Source organism: Trypanosoma melophagium (genome assembly GCF_022059095.1).
Source record: "Trypanosoma melophagium isolate St. Kilda chromosome Unknown ctg5segment0, whole genome shotgun sequence".
NCBI classification, from domain to species: Eukaryota; Euglenozoa; class Kinetoplastea; order Trypanosomatida; family Trypanosomatidae; genus Trypanosoma; species Trypanosoma melophagium.
In genome coordinates this window covers 760,359-775,335 of record NW_027125187.1, presented here as the reverse complement: position 1 = coordinate 775,335, position 14,977 = coordinate 760,359, and the positions used below count along the sequence as shown (strand labels likewise).

The 14,977-nt window shown below is 41.1% G+C and overlaps 7 protein-coding genes across 7 annotated transcripts; 1 reads left to right on the top strand and 6 right to left on the bottom strand.

Moving 5' to 3' along the window:
* Nucleotides 1-270: 270 nt before the first annotated feature.
* On the bottom strand, nucleotides 271-639 carry LSM04_003603 (uncharacterized protein; the record flags this gene model as incomplete). The annotated part of the gene is made up of 2 exons (XM_067329774.1): nucleotides 271-401; nucleotides 453-639. 2 exons carry the CDS (start codon nucleotides 637-639, stop codon nucleotides 271-273), a joined length of 318 nt encoding a protein of 105 aa, XP_067187317.1.
* A 100-nt stretch (nucleotides 640-739) lies between these two features.
* On the top strand, nucleotides 740-964 carry LSM04_002229 (uncharacterized protein; the record flags this gene model as incomplete). Its single annotated transcript, XM_067329772.1, has 1 exon — nucleotides 740-964. One exon carries the CDS (start codon nucleotides 740-742, stop codon nucleotides 962-964), a length of 225 nt encoding a protein of 74 aa, XP_067187257.1.
* Nucleotides 965-2,355: 1,391 nt separating this feature from the next.
* LSM04_007792 (AMP-dependent synthetase/ligase) lies at nucleotides 2,356-3,930 on the bottom strand (the record flags this gene model as incomplete). Its single annotated transcript, XM_067329771.1, has 1 exon — nucleotides 2,356-3,930. One exon carries the CDS (start codon nucleotides 3,928-3,930, stop codon nucleotides 2,356-2,358), a length of 1,575 nt encoding a protein of 524 aa, XP_067187524.1.
* Nucleotides 3,931-4,505: 575 nt separating this feature from the next.
* LSM04_003433 (Ciliary BBSome complex subunit 2) lies at nucleotides 4,506-6,788 on the bottom strand (the record flags this gene model as incomplete). Its single annotated transcript, XM_067329770.1, has 1 exon — nucleotides 4,506-6,788. The coding sequence occupies one exon, from the start codon at nucleotides 6,786-6,788 to the stop codon at nucleotides 4,506-4,508; it is 2,283 nt and encodes a 760-aa protein (XP_067187309.1).
* Nucleotides 6,789-8,615: 1,827 nt separating this feature from the next.
* Nucleotides 8,616-10,571, bottom strand: LSM04_006886 (Protein kinase domain; the record flags this gene model as incomplete). Its single annotated transcript, XM_067329769.1, has 1 exon — nucleotides 8,616-10,571. The coding sequence occupies one exon, from the start codon at nucleotides 10,569-10,571 to the stop codon at nucleotides 8,616-8,618; it is 1,956 nt and encodes a 651-aa protein (XP_067187474.1).
* Nucleotides 10,572-12,125: 1,554 nt separating this feature from the next.
* Nucleotides 12,126-13,343, bottom strand: LSM04_006829 (Oxidoreductase FAD/NAD(P)-binding; the record flags this gene model as incomplete). Its single annotated transcript, XM_067329768.1, has 1 exon — nucleotides 12,126-13,343. One exon carries the CDS (start codon nucleotides 13,341-13,343, stop codon nucleotides 12,126-12,128), a length of 1,218 nt encoding a protein of 405 aa, XP_067187471.1.
* Nucleotides 13,344-14,027: 684 nt separating this feature from the next.
* LSM04_009429 (Ribosomal biogenesis regulatory protein) lies at nucleotides 14,028-14,669 on the bottom strand (the record flags this gene model as incomplete). Its single annotated transcript, XM_067329767.1, has 1 exon — nucleotides 14,028-14,669. The coding sequence occupies one exon, from the start codon at nucleotides 14,667-14,669 to the stop codon at nucleotides 14,028-14,030; it is 642 nt and encodes a 213-aa protein (XP_067187596.1).
* Between the last annotated feature and the right edge of the window lie 308 nt (nucleotides 14,670-14,977).

Below are 14,977 nucleotides of genomic sequence, written 5' to 3'. Positions count from 1 at the left end.
TTTTTTTTCTCAAACCCCCTTTACTAGAACTAAAACGAGAAAGAACAACTACACACCTTCTTCAAGTAAAAAAAGAAAAACAAAAAAAAAAGAAGGAAAAAAAGATAATGATTGAGAGGCAACGAAGAAAGAAATTAACGTATGGACAACAATATAAAGAAGTGACACCGGTTGTTCTGTGAAGCACAACTTACACATCCTACGTCCCACAAGGAACGTAAAATAAACTCCATAGCAAACAAAAATAAAATACGAAACTTCACTTTGTCATCATAATTGTGGTTCATTTAACAATTGACACAATTCTACCTCGATATCATGTGCCTCTTCACGCAGAGGACTTAGTGGATACAGTGCTATATGCTGCAGGAGCAGACTTCTATACACTTTAATGAGATCTGCTTCCTCACGCCACTAAACGCGCAGTAAGTGTCTCTGGTACTCCATCTCACTAAGCAACTCTGTATTATCATCACCGCTTTGCAGAGAGCCACGTATCGACATTAGTTTGAGTTGTAACTGACTCACAGTTGTAGCAAGTTCCTCCATTACTATCTTTTGATTCCGTTCTTCCTCCTCCTTTCTACTCTTTTGCCGCGAAAGTTCCTCAGTGAGTCTGGCAATCTCAGCCTCCTGCATTACCACACGCTGCTGGGCCTCCTTCAAAGAGGCCAACACTTCCTTTGCTGCGCAGTGTACTTCACTCCAACTGGCATCATCCAGTGCTTACTGTCTCTGCATGCGTGCGGCGATGGAGTTTCGCACGGCGGTGGGAGAAAACACATCCGTTTCGATAAGCGCCATTGATGGTGGCGGTGCGTTATTACCGTGTTTCCACGGTGATGATGATGATGATGATAAAGTCTTACGATGTGAATTCAGTAATATTCGCGCCTCCTTCAGCAAACTTTCTGGGAGTCGCCCGTACTTCTCATATAGAATTGCGGTCAATTCTCTCCATTAGTCTTTATAATTCTGCAATAAACGCTCTGCCATTGATATTGCCTGATCAGAATTATTTGGCTGTTTTGACAGAGAATATGCGAGTACCTCAGGAAGTACATACTCCGCCGCAGAATCCAAGCCACTAGGATTTGTATTGATAAACGGTGGTTCCTCTGGATCTCTAGAGGAACTCGGGTATTCTATTTCCTTTTTTTTTTTGTGTGTTTGTGAAGAAAAAAAAATAAATAACTCTTTCAATCAATGAATTTAGATGTACCAAGAAGGTGAAAGGAAAAAAAAAGTATATTACCCATTTTGTTTCTTCTTTTTTTAGTATTATTATTGTGCAATTAAAGACACAAGATAAATTTCAGTAATGTCAGCAATAGCTATATATTTTCTTTCACTTTGTTGAATCGATGTAATCATGTTGCCTCTTATTGTAAAGAGTGTGTATGTTTTCATTCTTTCCTTTTCCTCGTTTTCTCACTGTCACCTCAACGCAAAATAAAAACAAAATAAAAAATGCACAATGGCTATCAATTCGCTCACCCTTCTTCTCTCCCTCTCTTTCGACAAAGACCAGACTACCACCTCTACCTTTCGAAACCACCATCAAGGCTCTCTCCTCTCTCCTACATCAAACAAATAAGAGAGAAATAGAAGTATATATATATATATCCATTTCTTTTTTTGTTTTTGGTTTGTTGTTCATGAAATTTTTTTTTCGTTAATGTACCTTATGTATTCCTTATCTATCTTTGAGTTCATTCGTTGGTAAACAGGACGAAGTTTTCTGATCATACTACAGTGTAAAAACACTGAAACAGCGTCATGTTTCCAAAAAAACGGTTTCGGACAGAAGAGAAAAATAAAAGAAAACACAAATAAAAAAAAGGGCTGTTTTGACAGTACCAACTCCAGGAACAAGTGCTTCACATTTCCCTTTGAAAGTTCCCCATACGGCAGCACATTTCTGCGAACCCACATCCGGCAGGAAAATAACTATTGAAATGAAAATATGAAACAAAAAAAAGACAATTGATAATAATGCCTCTTCCTTCCAGTGATTCCCATATATATACACCTCAAAGTAAATAATAATAATAATAATAATAATAATAATAATAATAATAATAAATAAAAAACAATCTGCCCCGTTTCTACCGCTACTCCCACTAACAGCTACAAATCCATTCCCACAAATTCCCTTTCAACCTCCCAAAAAGATGGATACACAGTACCAAAGAGAAACAAAAAAAAGAGATACAGAGGAAGAAAAAGATCCCGATTATCAACTACTATTACTAATACTTCTACTACCACTTTTATTAGTATTATTATTATTATTATTATTATTATTATTATTATTATTATTACTGATACTAATACTAATGCTATCCACTAGTACTAGTATATTTGGGTTCCATGCAGTGTGAGGTGTCCCTTTTCATCCATAACTGCCTCACGACTGGTATTGCAGAAGCCACGTTCATCTATCATTTCTGTTAAGAGACCAGCGTTATTGTAATATCCAGCTGAAATATGTGGTCCTTTAAGTTTTAAATTTCCTCGTGTATTGGCCGAAAGAATCTTTGCATCCGTTGTTCCACGATCTCCCACAACTTTTGCCTCTGTGTGTGGTACCATTCCACATTGTCCTCGTTTCAGTGAGCGCCAGGTAAGCATATAAGCACTCTCCAATGGACCTCGAAACACAAAAACATCATTAAGGCTAAGTTCCTTTGCTAATTTTTTAAGGTAATCATCACTTACCGGAGTTTCATTAGCATCTTCAAAGAGAGCAATCCATTTGAGATGTTCATACTGATCGGCATCAAAATTTCCTGTGTGACGAAGCATAAGATCAAAATCGGCTTTCTTTCCTAGAATACCCTCTACTTCTTCTACACACAATTTTTCAATTCCATTAATTGCATGATCATCTGTAAACATATCACTGTGAATGTGTACAAGAACAGCTCCTGATGTTAACGCCGCATATGGAGCAATAATAGAACCTACCGGATTTGTATGATGATTCGGCATTACACCAAATCGTGTTTCAGCTTTAAGTTGCATAAGTTGGGCAAATAAAAATCCAGCATTAATGCAATTTCGATGAGAAAAGGTAATATGTAACTTATCTTCTAATCCTGGATAAGAATCTTCCAGTGCGAGAATAGGATCATCCGGGTGTAGTAATGCCGAAAGACGACGAAGACGTTGTTCGTAATATGAAAACGGTCCCCATACAAGCATCTTTCGTAGTGGTGTTACACCAAGTAAATTCATATTATGATCTGTAATCACCACTTTCTTTAGAAAGAAAAATTCCTGAGAATGTACCCATTGAAACTTCTGTCCAGGGTATGAGAGTCCTAATTCAGGAATGACGTTATATATCATATCCCAAAAATGCATATTACGTTCCACCAAAACTCCTTGTTTCATTTCTGGTACAACTATCCATTCACGGGCTATAAGATGATTTGGTTGAAATTCATTAAGATAAAAACGAAGTTTATCAGCACTTATATTGTGATGGGGTACCACTGCCAATAAAGCACCTATCTTTGCACAAGCCAATTGTAGTACAAAAGTTTCACAATTGCAAGGTTGAATAGCCAACACTCTCTGACCTGGACGAAGCCCCGTCTGCAGAAGACCATGTGCAAGGGCTTCACTGTTTTTTCGTATATCTGCAAATGCCCAACGTACTGCTTGATGTTCAATTCGAAGAAAGTCTTTGTAGTACATTTTACGAGATTGAATGTTCACATAATACCCAACAAGTTGATCCAAGACAGGCACTTCAACTGATCCCTTCGCCTCAGAGTAAGCCTTGCCCAATTTTCCACCTGCCGATGATGTAGTATTAGTAGTATTAGTAGTAGTATTAGCAGCAGTCGCAGCAGCAGTGGTGAAACGTGTTGCTGTAGCGCTAGATAGAGATGATATATTCCTCGTTATCCGACGAAGCATTGTTACGATGTTCTTGTTGTTGTTTTTGTTATTCTTGTTTCTATTGCTATTGCTATTGCTATTGTTGTTGTTATTGATCTTTCAAGGTTGAGTGTGTACTTTAAGTTATGTCTTCACTCTCGCTTTTCGTCTCTTTGGCTTTTTTTCTTTTCTCTTTCTTTCTCTTTCTCTCTATTGATATCACCTTTCAACTACCCTTCTGTAGCTTCCTCGAGACTGCGGTAAAAACAGAGAACCAAAAAGTGAAAAAAAAAAAAAAGAAAAAAAAACAAAGAACGGTTAGGCATGTGTTATTTATTTATCTTTTCCATTACTAAAAAACATCAAAAATAACTAAAATAAAAGAAAAATATAATAAATGGATTCCATATTTCTCTCTATATCCAGCTGTATCTCGTCTTTTTTTCTTCCACACACACACACTGTCTCTCTCTCTCTTTTTCGTTTTTTCTTTCTCTATTCCCACAAGGTGAATTCATTTCAATGGTGGTTGAAAGAAAGGTAAAAAAAAGAGAAAGAAAGTCTACAATACCATTTTTTTTTTGTTTTTTTTTCTCTTTGTATATCTTTCACATTCACTTCCTCCCAGTACGAATGAGGTTTAGTAATGATCGTGTTTCACCTGTTTTCACACACTCTCTGCAATCCGCAATAAGACTTGTCTTGGCCTCTCCGAGACGTAGTCTTCCTGCCCTCATTATAAAGATATTTATATGTTTCAGAGCTGCTTTTAATGCGGTATAGTTATTGCAGCGTTTCATGTTTTCACCGATAAGTTCCTTATCTAAATCGTACAGCTGTGCGTAGAACCGTCGCATACTAGTAATATCTGAAATTAGTCTAGAGTCTTCTGCACGAATAAGTAACGGTTTTACATTTGCAGCTACATCCGCCATATTACTATTTAGTTTTAAACGTACGGCGTTTAGTTCCTCTACACGTTCAAGTGTGGATTGAAGTTCCTGCATCTCATCAGGGAATTGACACGATGCCGTGGCCTCACTCACTGTAGATAAACCAAGACTCTCTACTACATCTCCACATACTTCCATGGTTTCTCCACGTATATAGAGTTCATGATGCATTGGATATCCTTCAATTATCAATTCACTATCATCTCGCAGGTCCACTAGTTCAACGCGGAAGTCTACTGAAGTATCGGGTGGGTTAGAAAGTGTAAATGTTGTCTCTAGCCATGTACGCAACTTGGAAAAGGGAAAATATTCAGATAATTGTAGTGCTGCATATCCTGTTGGTTCTCGAAATTGACCATCATATTCTTCTCTAGGTTGACACATGATAAATCTTGAAATGGTAAAGGAGACTTCATGAATCTGATAATTATCGGCATTTGTAGCTCCAACCATAACAGATGCCTTTACCTGCGCTTCCATACCATGTACAACAGCAAGAGAACAAACTATTGTCGGTTTTGGATCTTCAAGCGTAAAGAACATATACTCCTTACCAGGAAAAGCCTTTTCGCTATGTAGGACACATCCTTGAATAATAGTATCCGCATAACCATGATGTACTGTAAAAACCACATCAAGTTTTCTAGATTTTTGATTCGGTAATAATGTATGCCGTACCACTGTACCTGCTTGAGGCAATGTTAGATCTGTATCCCCTTTACGTTGTTTTTCCAGTTGTTCCTCTAAACTGAGAAGCTCCGCCGCAAGTGCCTCACGTTCTCGTCGTAGTGTATCTAATTTAAATGTCTCACGATTACGCAATACTTCCTGCTTTTCATCCTTTGTATTAGCCAACTCCAAACCCCGCACGGTACCATCTACTGTACATACAATGGGTAGTGCTTGTCCATTCTGACGGTAATCGTATGCCAACACAGCACTAACAGGTGTTGTGTAGGTGTCTCGAAATAACACGCCACGCTTGTCGTTATCATCGCCCCGCACTTCAATACGGCCATCACTCCAACCAACGATAAGTTCCGGTACACCGTCAAAGTCTACATCGCAGAAGGCGGCGGAGACTGGGCGATGTTTTCCCTTTACACGCCATACACGTTCCGTACGATTGTAAACACCTACCGTGCCATTAGCAGTAAGGTAGGCAAATCTACCTGGTGTACCACTGTATACAAGTTGATTTACTCTATCAACTTCTGTGATACTAGCTATAGTTTCTTCACCATCAAATATACGTAGTTCAAAATCTTCTGATGCGGCTACTAACGCCAGTGGACGATGTTCACTATCAACACTCGTATCTACTGTCGTATAAGCCGGTTTGGCTGTACTATTATAGTTATTCTTCTCGTTATCGCTGGCATCCCATGGCATAAGCATTAGGGATGTAACTTGATCACCTGTTACAGTCCATAACACTTCATCACCCCTTTCATCAAATCCGTTAATAGTACAGTTACCGCCAACTACAGCCAATGGTGTGGGAAAACCACCACTATTTAATCCTTTTGTAGTATTCATTACTCCACACACCACCGCCTGTACGCCATCCTCCACATCCCTAAAGAAATACTCCGCATTACGTTCTACATCATACGCCAGTAAAGATGTGGCCGCCCCAACGTATAATGCATCAACATTTCTTCTCCCCGCCGTATCCCGCACACGTCCCACTGCGAGTGCTGTTGGTGGTCTGCTAAAGTTAAGTGTACGCACGGGAGGATTCACTGTTGTTGTTGTTGATGACGTTGTTGTATCGTGACTCGCACGTGTGTGTACAACGACGCGTTGTGTTCCTGTTGCGCAGGCGAGTGATGGTGTGGTGCCGTCGAAGCGGCCAATGGCGGCCATTCCCTCCAGCAGCGGTGTGCCCAATTGCAGTTCAAAGGCTGGCCGCATTGGGTAGTAACTGGCACCTGCTGGCATGGTCGCTAATAATTAAAAGAAAAGAGGGAAAGAACGAAGGGAAAAGTTCCTTTTTGTTTTTTTTTTTATTTGATCGTTTGACTTCTTTTTTTTTTTATTTTGGTTTCTTGTTATGGCTTTTTCTTTCCGCTGCTTGTGGGATTGAGTTTATGTTATTCTCTCTTTTGCCGCTATTGCTATGATAGATTATACTGCCTGTCACCCTTCACCAGTGACTTCTTTCTTCTTTGCCCTCGTCCTTCCACAGTCAGAGAAACAGATAGATATAAATAAAGAAAGAGGAAAAAAAATCACAAGAGGGACTATATATTTCATAGGGTATACTGTTGAATTAGCCCCATTCATTTTTTTTTTTCTTGTTTATTCATCATACATTCCGTTTTGGTCATTAATAGTACTGCTACTATTTGTACTATAACCACTACTGGTGCAACTTTCTACCACGGATGCATTACTGTCTATTTTCACAGACAAACACAAACATTGTAAATACATTGTATGTAAAATGGCTTCCTCTATCTTTGTTTTTCGTTCAATTATATATATATATATATATATATATATATCGTTCTGCTTGTATTCTTGTTTGTGATCATCGTCTTTCATCTACCTTTAGTCCTTCGCAAGGACATATATGTACGCCTGTGTATTAACACACAAATGGCAGTAGCAATACCTTTCATATCGATGCATTTTTGAAGGAGAAAATGGATATTTGTCAAAAAAAAAAAATGAAAACGAAAATAGTATTAAAGAAGTATTCTAATGTACCGTTTTTCTTTTCTTTTCGCTTCCATTAAACTCAAAATATTCTTTCGATCGCATCATTCCATTTTCGTTTCTTTGTTTGTTTCTTTGTTATTATTGTATTTTCCTTTCTATTTTTTCCAAACTCTTTTATTTCGTTTCCATATTTGTTCCAACTCCTTTTGACCGTTTTCGCTACACTCATCTACCACGTACCTTTTCTTCTCTCTTCACTCTTCTCTTTGTTTACTTCAACTGCGGTTATTTGCCTCACCGTACTCTTCGCACACTTCTGGTCGGTCGGTCGGGCATAAATCCAACAAACAAAGACGCATATATATATATATAGAAAGGGAGAAGAATTGCAATAATAGTAGCACAGCAACAGCACTGTCCAGAAAAAGAGAAAAATAAGTTTATTAAATTATTTTTTTTATATAAAGCAATCAATATATGAAAAGAAGAGCACAAAAAAAGAGTAAGAAAAAAGAAAATGACAGAAGATAAGATTTCCACTTTTAGGCTTAAAATCAAGGAGAAAAACGCCAACGCATGTAAACAGGGACAAAAAGGTATACACAGAGGCACAATGGCAGAAATAATTCTTGTATATACAAGAAGGACAAGGAAAGGAAGTTTTTAAACCCTTAAATTCTTCTCCCCTCATCCACTCATACTCTCTTAATAAGCACCAAGTATTCGCCCGTCTACCTTTGATGACACTTATTTTTTCTTTTTTTTTTTTTGATTAGTACTCTTTCCTTTTGTTTTTATATAATTCATCTTCTGCAAGACACAAAGAAAAAAAAATTTCACAACACTCTCCAATAGGCAGAAAGTATTTCCAAAACAAAAAAAGGAAATTTACACCAGTGATCCACTACACAAACACACACACGGAGAGAAAGAGAGAGAGAGAGAGAGAGGATCTCAGGTGTTATTGTTTCTCTAGTTAAATGACCTTGCCATTTCTTTTATCACAGTTCAGGGCATTCTGTTAACTTTTCTTTTTTGAGGGTTATTTATTGTGTTCTGCCTTGTCACTGCACTACTATGAATTACCTTTCGTGTTCACTGTGGTCATCTGTTATGTTTTTTCGTTGTCTTCTTGTTATTGCTTCCACCATTGCTGGTAGCATGTCGAATGGAATGCCTCCCTGTTGAGTTTAGATGCAATCCATCCTTGTTTCCCTGCAGTGTTGTGCTGTTTCTCCCTGCCCCGGGTGTATGTGTGGCCATCTGCGTTGATGTTCGTCCTCTTCCATCCTGTTTGTTGCCGTGCGGTATCTCCATTGGGGGACTTTTCCCCATAGCATTAGCATTACTATTACCCCGTTGAGGGATAATGGCCACAACGGCTGCCACACTTTTTTGAAACACGTCATTCGAAGACGCCGGGGACTCTGGCGATGTCTCTGCATCCTCATCATCCGCCTTCTTTTCCATTTCCTTTCCGTTCATCTCTAAACTCATGAGAGACAGACACGACTGGGTTGGACTCACCGTTGTTTCCTTCTTCTCTACTGTGAGGAGCCATGGGTGCTGCAGGAGCTGCCGCGCCGCCGGCCGCTGTGTGGGATCACTGCACGTACAGTGTCTAATAAAGTCCTTTGCCTCTTCCGATATGTGTGATGGCACCTGTTCTTCTAGTTTACCCTTCATAATGGCAAACATCACTGCCATGTGGTTATCGAGATTATAAAAGGGTGCATGTCCTGTTAACATTTCCAATACACAGCATCCTACAGACCATATATCAGCCATACAACTATGTCCACTACAAGCAATCACTTCTGGTGCCATGAAGTTTGGAGTACCTGCAACACTATCCGTTATAAGTGTGGTTTGTAATTCTTTGCTTGTGCCAAAATCACCTACTTTAAGAACATCATTTTCTGTTAGAAATAAATTATCACCTTTAAGATCACGATGAACAATATGTCGTTGGTGAAGGTAATCTAAACCCTGTAAAAGTTGACGGGTATAATATTGAGTCTCATCTTCACTAAAAGGACCTTTTTGTTTAAGTTTTTGTGCTACTGTACCCCCACTAACATATTCCATATATATCAAGAGTGTACCAGATGCTTCATCACGTCGGGCAGAATAATAACTAATAATATGTTCATTGTTTAACTTACGCATTACACGTATTTCCCTCTCTAATGCAAGTAGTTGTAACTCCACATTCTTAGTAATATCTGCTGTTACTACAATTTCTTTTATGGCAAGAGAAAGTCCAGTATCTAAATCCACGCCTCGAAATACATCACCATAACTACCACGACCAATTCGTTCCTCACGCCGTACATTCACAATCTTTTTCCGCTGCATCATATCTGTAACACTGGAGGCACAAAGACTTGCCGCATGATGTTTACCACTCACCTCTGATCCCCGCGCTGGAATATCCCTTGCAGCACTGCTATTCATACCCGGTATGGAAATACGATGGCTCTCACTTAGGGAGCCCTGTCTCCCATCCATCGCACAGGACAGACTACAACTATGCACAGTCTCTGCATCAAACGTCCTTGTTAACTCCCCTGAGGAGTTGGTGGAGGAATTCTCTGATGAACTTAAAGAATGAAAAGATAATGACAATATCGACTCTCCACCAGCCGTCATATGTGCCAAACTTGGTGTAGCAGTTTTAGCTGTACCAACACAAAAAGAAGGGGTTGTATTATCCTGTCTACGTACACTGGGGCCCAATGTTACTAGTCTTCCCTCAGACTCACAAGTTAAACTCACTGCTTCACTCACCACATCATCTACCACCTCTTCACTAATATCTGTGCCACTCGACATGCGTGATAAGGGACGTTGTGGGACACCGTCTAACTGCACAAGTTGAGTGAGAGGAGGTGACGTTTTTAACGTGCGCACTATACGTCGTGGTGTGATAATGCATGGAGAAGATGGTGAAAGTATAGTCAAATTTGGAGATGTCTCGGGACGTTCAGCCTCTACGCCAAAAGAATTAGGATGCAGAAGAAGATTCCGCGAGGCAGTTTCATTGCTTGATCGATACATCGCGACTCACAGAAAGAAAGAGAAAATATTATTGTTCTTTCTCTATTTTGTTTTATTTTTCTTTCGTTCTACTCGTTTTTTTTTTTTTTGCCTTTATTTTTACTTCTTCGTTTATTCTGTTGTTTTCTTTTTTTTTTTTATTGTCCTTTTCTATTCCTCCTCAGGACCTTTCTTTTCTTTCTTTATTCTCTCTTCGTCTATTCCGGTTTAGTTACACAATGCGAAACAGCTTCGTCAACGAATAAATTACTTTCCTCTAAAAAGATCAAAACAAAGCAATATATATATATATATATAGAAGGATATGCCCAACCAATTGCACTTCCTTGAAAAGCGTCAAACTACTGGCCTGTGCTACAGCTTTACTTCCTTTTTGCCAAGTGTTCTATTTAGATTACTCTCACTGTGGGTTTCCGTCCGTGTCTATAAAGAAGTGCTTGTCCAATCTAAGAGAGAAAGAGAGAGAAATAAAGAAATAAAGAAATAGAGTTCGTATTTTCCTACCTTAAATGGATCCCAAATACGTTCGTCGTCTTTAAAACCTCTTCCTTGTAACGCGAAAAAAAAATTCAAATTAATTTCTAATTCTGACAGTAAAGCCACTACTACAGTTCTCGCGATGGGAATTGCAAATATATATTTACACTGTTGATGGAATTACTTGCTCCCTCCTACTTTCTCTCTTCCTCCCTCCCACCTATTTCGCTTACCCAATATTCCACCTAGTCGCGATTTCCTGCTAAATAAAAACAACAAAAATCAAAAAAAAAAAGAGAACAAATAAGAAAGCGTCGCAATAATAACATTTTAAACGGACAATTCATTTCAATTGAATTTATCATCTGTCCCTTATTTTCTGTATCGATTGCCCTTATATTTTGGACACTTTCTTTTTTCCTTCTTTTCCCCCTTTCCCACAGAGTGTTCCTTTTTTTTTCGGTTAACGCCGTGGGGGGATCAGTGTAGACATATAGAAAGATTTAATAAATTCGTTCAAATACTTTCAGAAAGCAATACCCCATGTCGAGACACATGGCCTTTGACCGTATTTTACAGATAAGAAACATAATAAAAAAACGAACGATCCGTGATCACATTACATCTGTGGTTACATTATGATGAAATCGCCGTTACAGAGTGCGGCATACTCCCTGCGACGTGTGTAACAGATAGAAAGCTGGAAATTGAAAAAGACATTACTTGCACCTATGCCTGACTCGACTTCAAGCCTCTTCATACCATTGCTCTCCGTTGCGAGAGTCAACAGACGAACAAAGCACCACATTGAAAGGTCACTCCAGTCTCCAGTCAGGTTTCGAGAATCTGGAGGGAGGAGAACAAATACATACCCCTAAACACAGAGAAGCACACACGCAGAGAGAGAAAAATAAATGCACATATGCATATGTGTATTGAATCCTTTCCATTTGACACGCGCTGCACACACCAACAGGAGGTCTTTACACACCACACTGGAATGAAAAAAAAAGTCAAAAAAAAAAAAAGAGTATGGAGGAGCGAAGAGTGGAGAATTACATACCAGACCTCAAGCATCTACAGCTGAAAAATCTGCTTGCTGGAGCAAATGCCGCCCCCCGATATGCACTTCGCCACGCCGTCCCCAAATGAGGGAGGACCGCAGATCACAGTAGACGTTGCTGGTCTCAGCTCCCTCACCATGTCAGGGCCAAAGCGGCCCAAGTGTACCTTGAAGACCTCCGGTACATCCACCATCTCCTTCGACCGGGTGAAGACGTAGTGCACGCGGACGGTCTTGCGGGTGGAATTCACTTTCTCAGCGTCATCCTTGTCTTTGCGGGTCTCACCGTACTCCTTGACAAGCTCTGCCACCTCCTCGCGTAGCAACAGCGTCTCCATGTTTTGGTAACTACACACCAACGTCACAGACGCCGTCTGGTTCTTCAGCAAGTCAGCGGCTATCACGAAGATGGGGGTCACACCAACACCGCCAGCAACAAGAAGCACGTGTCTCGACTCCACTGGTTCCTTCTGTAGCAACTCGTCCTTTGCTGCAATCCAGAGTGGCTCCAGTGGCCCCTTGTACTTTATTTTCCGGCCGCACTCGAGTGAGTGCATGTAGGAGGAGGCTACACCACCCGGGTATTTTTTCACAGCTATCGTAAAACTGGACTCTGCAGACATAAATGGCGTGTAACTTCCCTCCCTAACATATTCCTTACCAGAGGCATCGGGAACCAGCACATCGATGTGACCTCCAGGTAGCAACTGCAGTGGAGCCGGACACGAGAATGTGATGTAATTCACGTCCTCACTTACCACCTGAATGTCAAGCACAGTGGCATCCTCAGCCATTGAAGGCAGTGCATCCGTCATTTGAGCAGCACTGTCGCTGGACACTTCACCCAGTGACGGAAGACGTCCAACAATGTACTTCTTCGCCATCTTTATCGTGGTCTTACTGTGGATGCGGTGGAATATCTCACCGACCTCTTGGCCAACTCTGGACATGATCGCTATTTCACCACCAGGGTGTGACGCCACAAAGTCTGTAACATCATACACCCTCCCATAAATAACCAAAATCGCCCGCTTCTCATCCTCCACCATCCGATGCAAATCAGCCTCGCTGATTTCTTTCAAAGCAGACGACACCTTCCCTGTCCCTGCCGGTGTACCCTTTGCCTCTACACCTGCTTTAGTTGTCTCATTCTCTCCCTTTGTGGAGGCCGGCGTCTCTCCAGTCTTATCTTTCTTACTGTGGGTCGAGCTCTTCCCCACACCGAAACCCATTTTTATTTGTAGACAGTCCTACTGGGTCTCTACCACCTAAAAGCGCTCTCTCGCCGTATCGCTCAGCCCTCACTGTGGGCGTATGTATGGTATCTGTGGGTCAGTGTACATGCCGAAAAACATTGCAAAGAAAGGAAAGAAATAGAAGAAGAAATGTCACGGAAGATCATCACAAAATACCCTACCAACACACAAAACACCATCAGCTTCAACACACAACAGAAGAACAGGATGAAAATAAAAGAGATCGTTATAATACCAAACGGTCCTCGCCGTGACACAACACTGTGCCAAAAAGAAAAGAGAGGGATCAAGAGAGGGGGGAGGAAGGGGAAGGGATCAAGAGGAGTCCCAGCGCCTAATCAAACCAATCTCCGCATTTGTTCCTTCCCGCCTGGAAACCGGGGACAATGAGACTTTTTCCCTACCATCACTATCCAGATCACTCCATGACGGGGAGAGGGCTGTGGAAAAGCAGTCCCAAGAATCATCGATGTAGAGAGACCTAACAAAAAAAAGAAAGAAGAAAACAGCAGTTTTAACCCCAGGTGCAGCAATGAGAAACGCAAAACACAGATATGGGAACACAGATAGTTCCAAAAATAATTTACACACACACACACGCACACAAAAGAGAAAATCTTACTAGAATCTTTAAAGTAATACTTGATAGCACTACATCCCTCACTTCCTTCCCTTCCTCTTAGATGATATCTTGTCGAATTTGCCATTGGACGCCGTTGTCAGATGCCTTGCTGCCGCAGTCAGATGTCGTACCTCCTCCTGTGCCTGCGTAATGTGCTCTGAGCGGCGCTTATTATGCTCCTCCTTCTTCTTTTGCTTGTCCAGCCGTGCCTTCTTTGCTCTACGTTCATCCAAGAACGGGTCGCCGCCCTCCTCCTGCGCCACGTAGCCGGGCCCAACCTCCCGCAACCAGTCGTGCTTCTCGCGGTCCTCACGGGCGCGCTTGCCCCACTTGTCCTTCCAGACCTGCCGCTCCTCGTGGAACACGCGGTTGCTCTTCTTGCGATTGAGAGCAATGCCCTTCTTTAGTGCAAATTTCTCCCAGGCCGTGAGCGGCTTCGGCTTCGGTGGGGCCTTCTCACGTGGCAGCAGCATCACGGGCTGCGGCAGCTGCACCAACGTCGAGGTGGCGTCAAACTTCCCCCGCTTCTTCGCCGTAGGGAGTTCTCGGCACTCATTCAAAAGCACCTTTACGGATTCAGTGGCAGATTCGTGCAGGTCCGCCTCCGTACGCTGCGGTCCACTAATAATAGAAACGTTCGTGACGCAGAGGAGCCCAACATCCAAGTGATGCTCGTTCATTGCTTCAGTAGGAGTGTGCGTCCGCGACTTCTCCTCCTCAGACGTACAACGGGGAAAAAAAAAAACAGCGGAGTAAAAATCGGAGACAGAAAAAACAGATAAAGAGAGAAGAAAACAATGCAAAGAACTCCCTACATACCGGTGAGAAAGAAAAACAAAAAAGAGAAATAGGAGTTCGAAGAGTGAACTCATACACGAGTTTCAAACGCCCAAGAAAATATACTCACTCACACGCCTTGACTCCTCATTAACCTATATATCGTTGCACAATGGCAAAACAAACAACGATATCATTTTTTTTTTTTTTA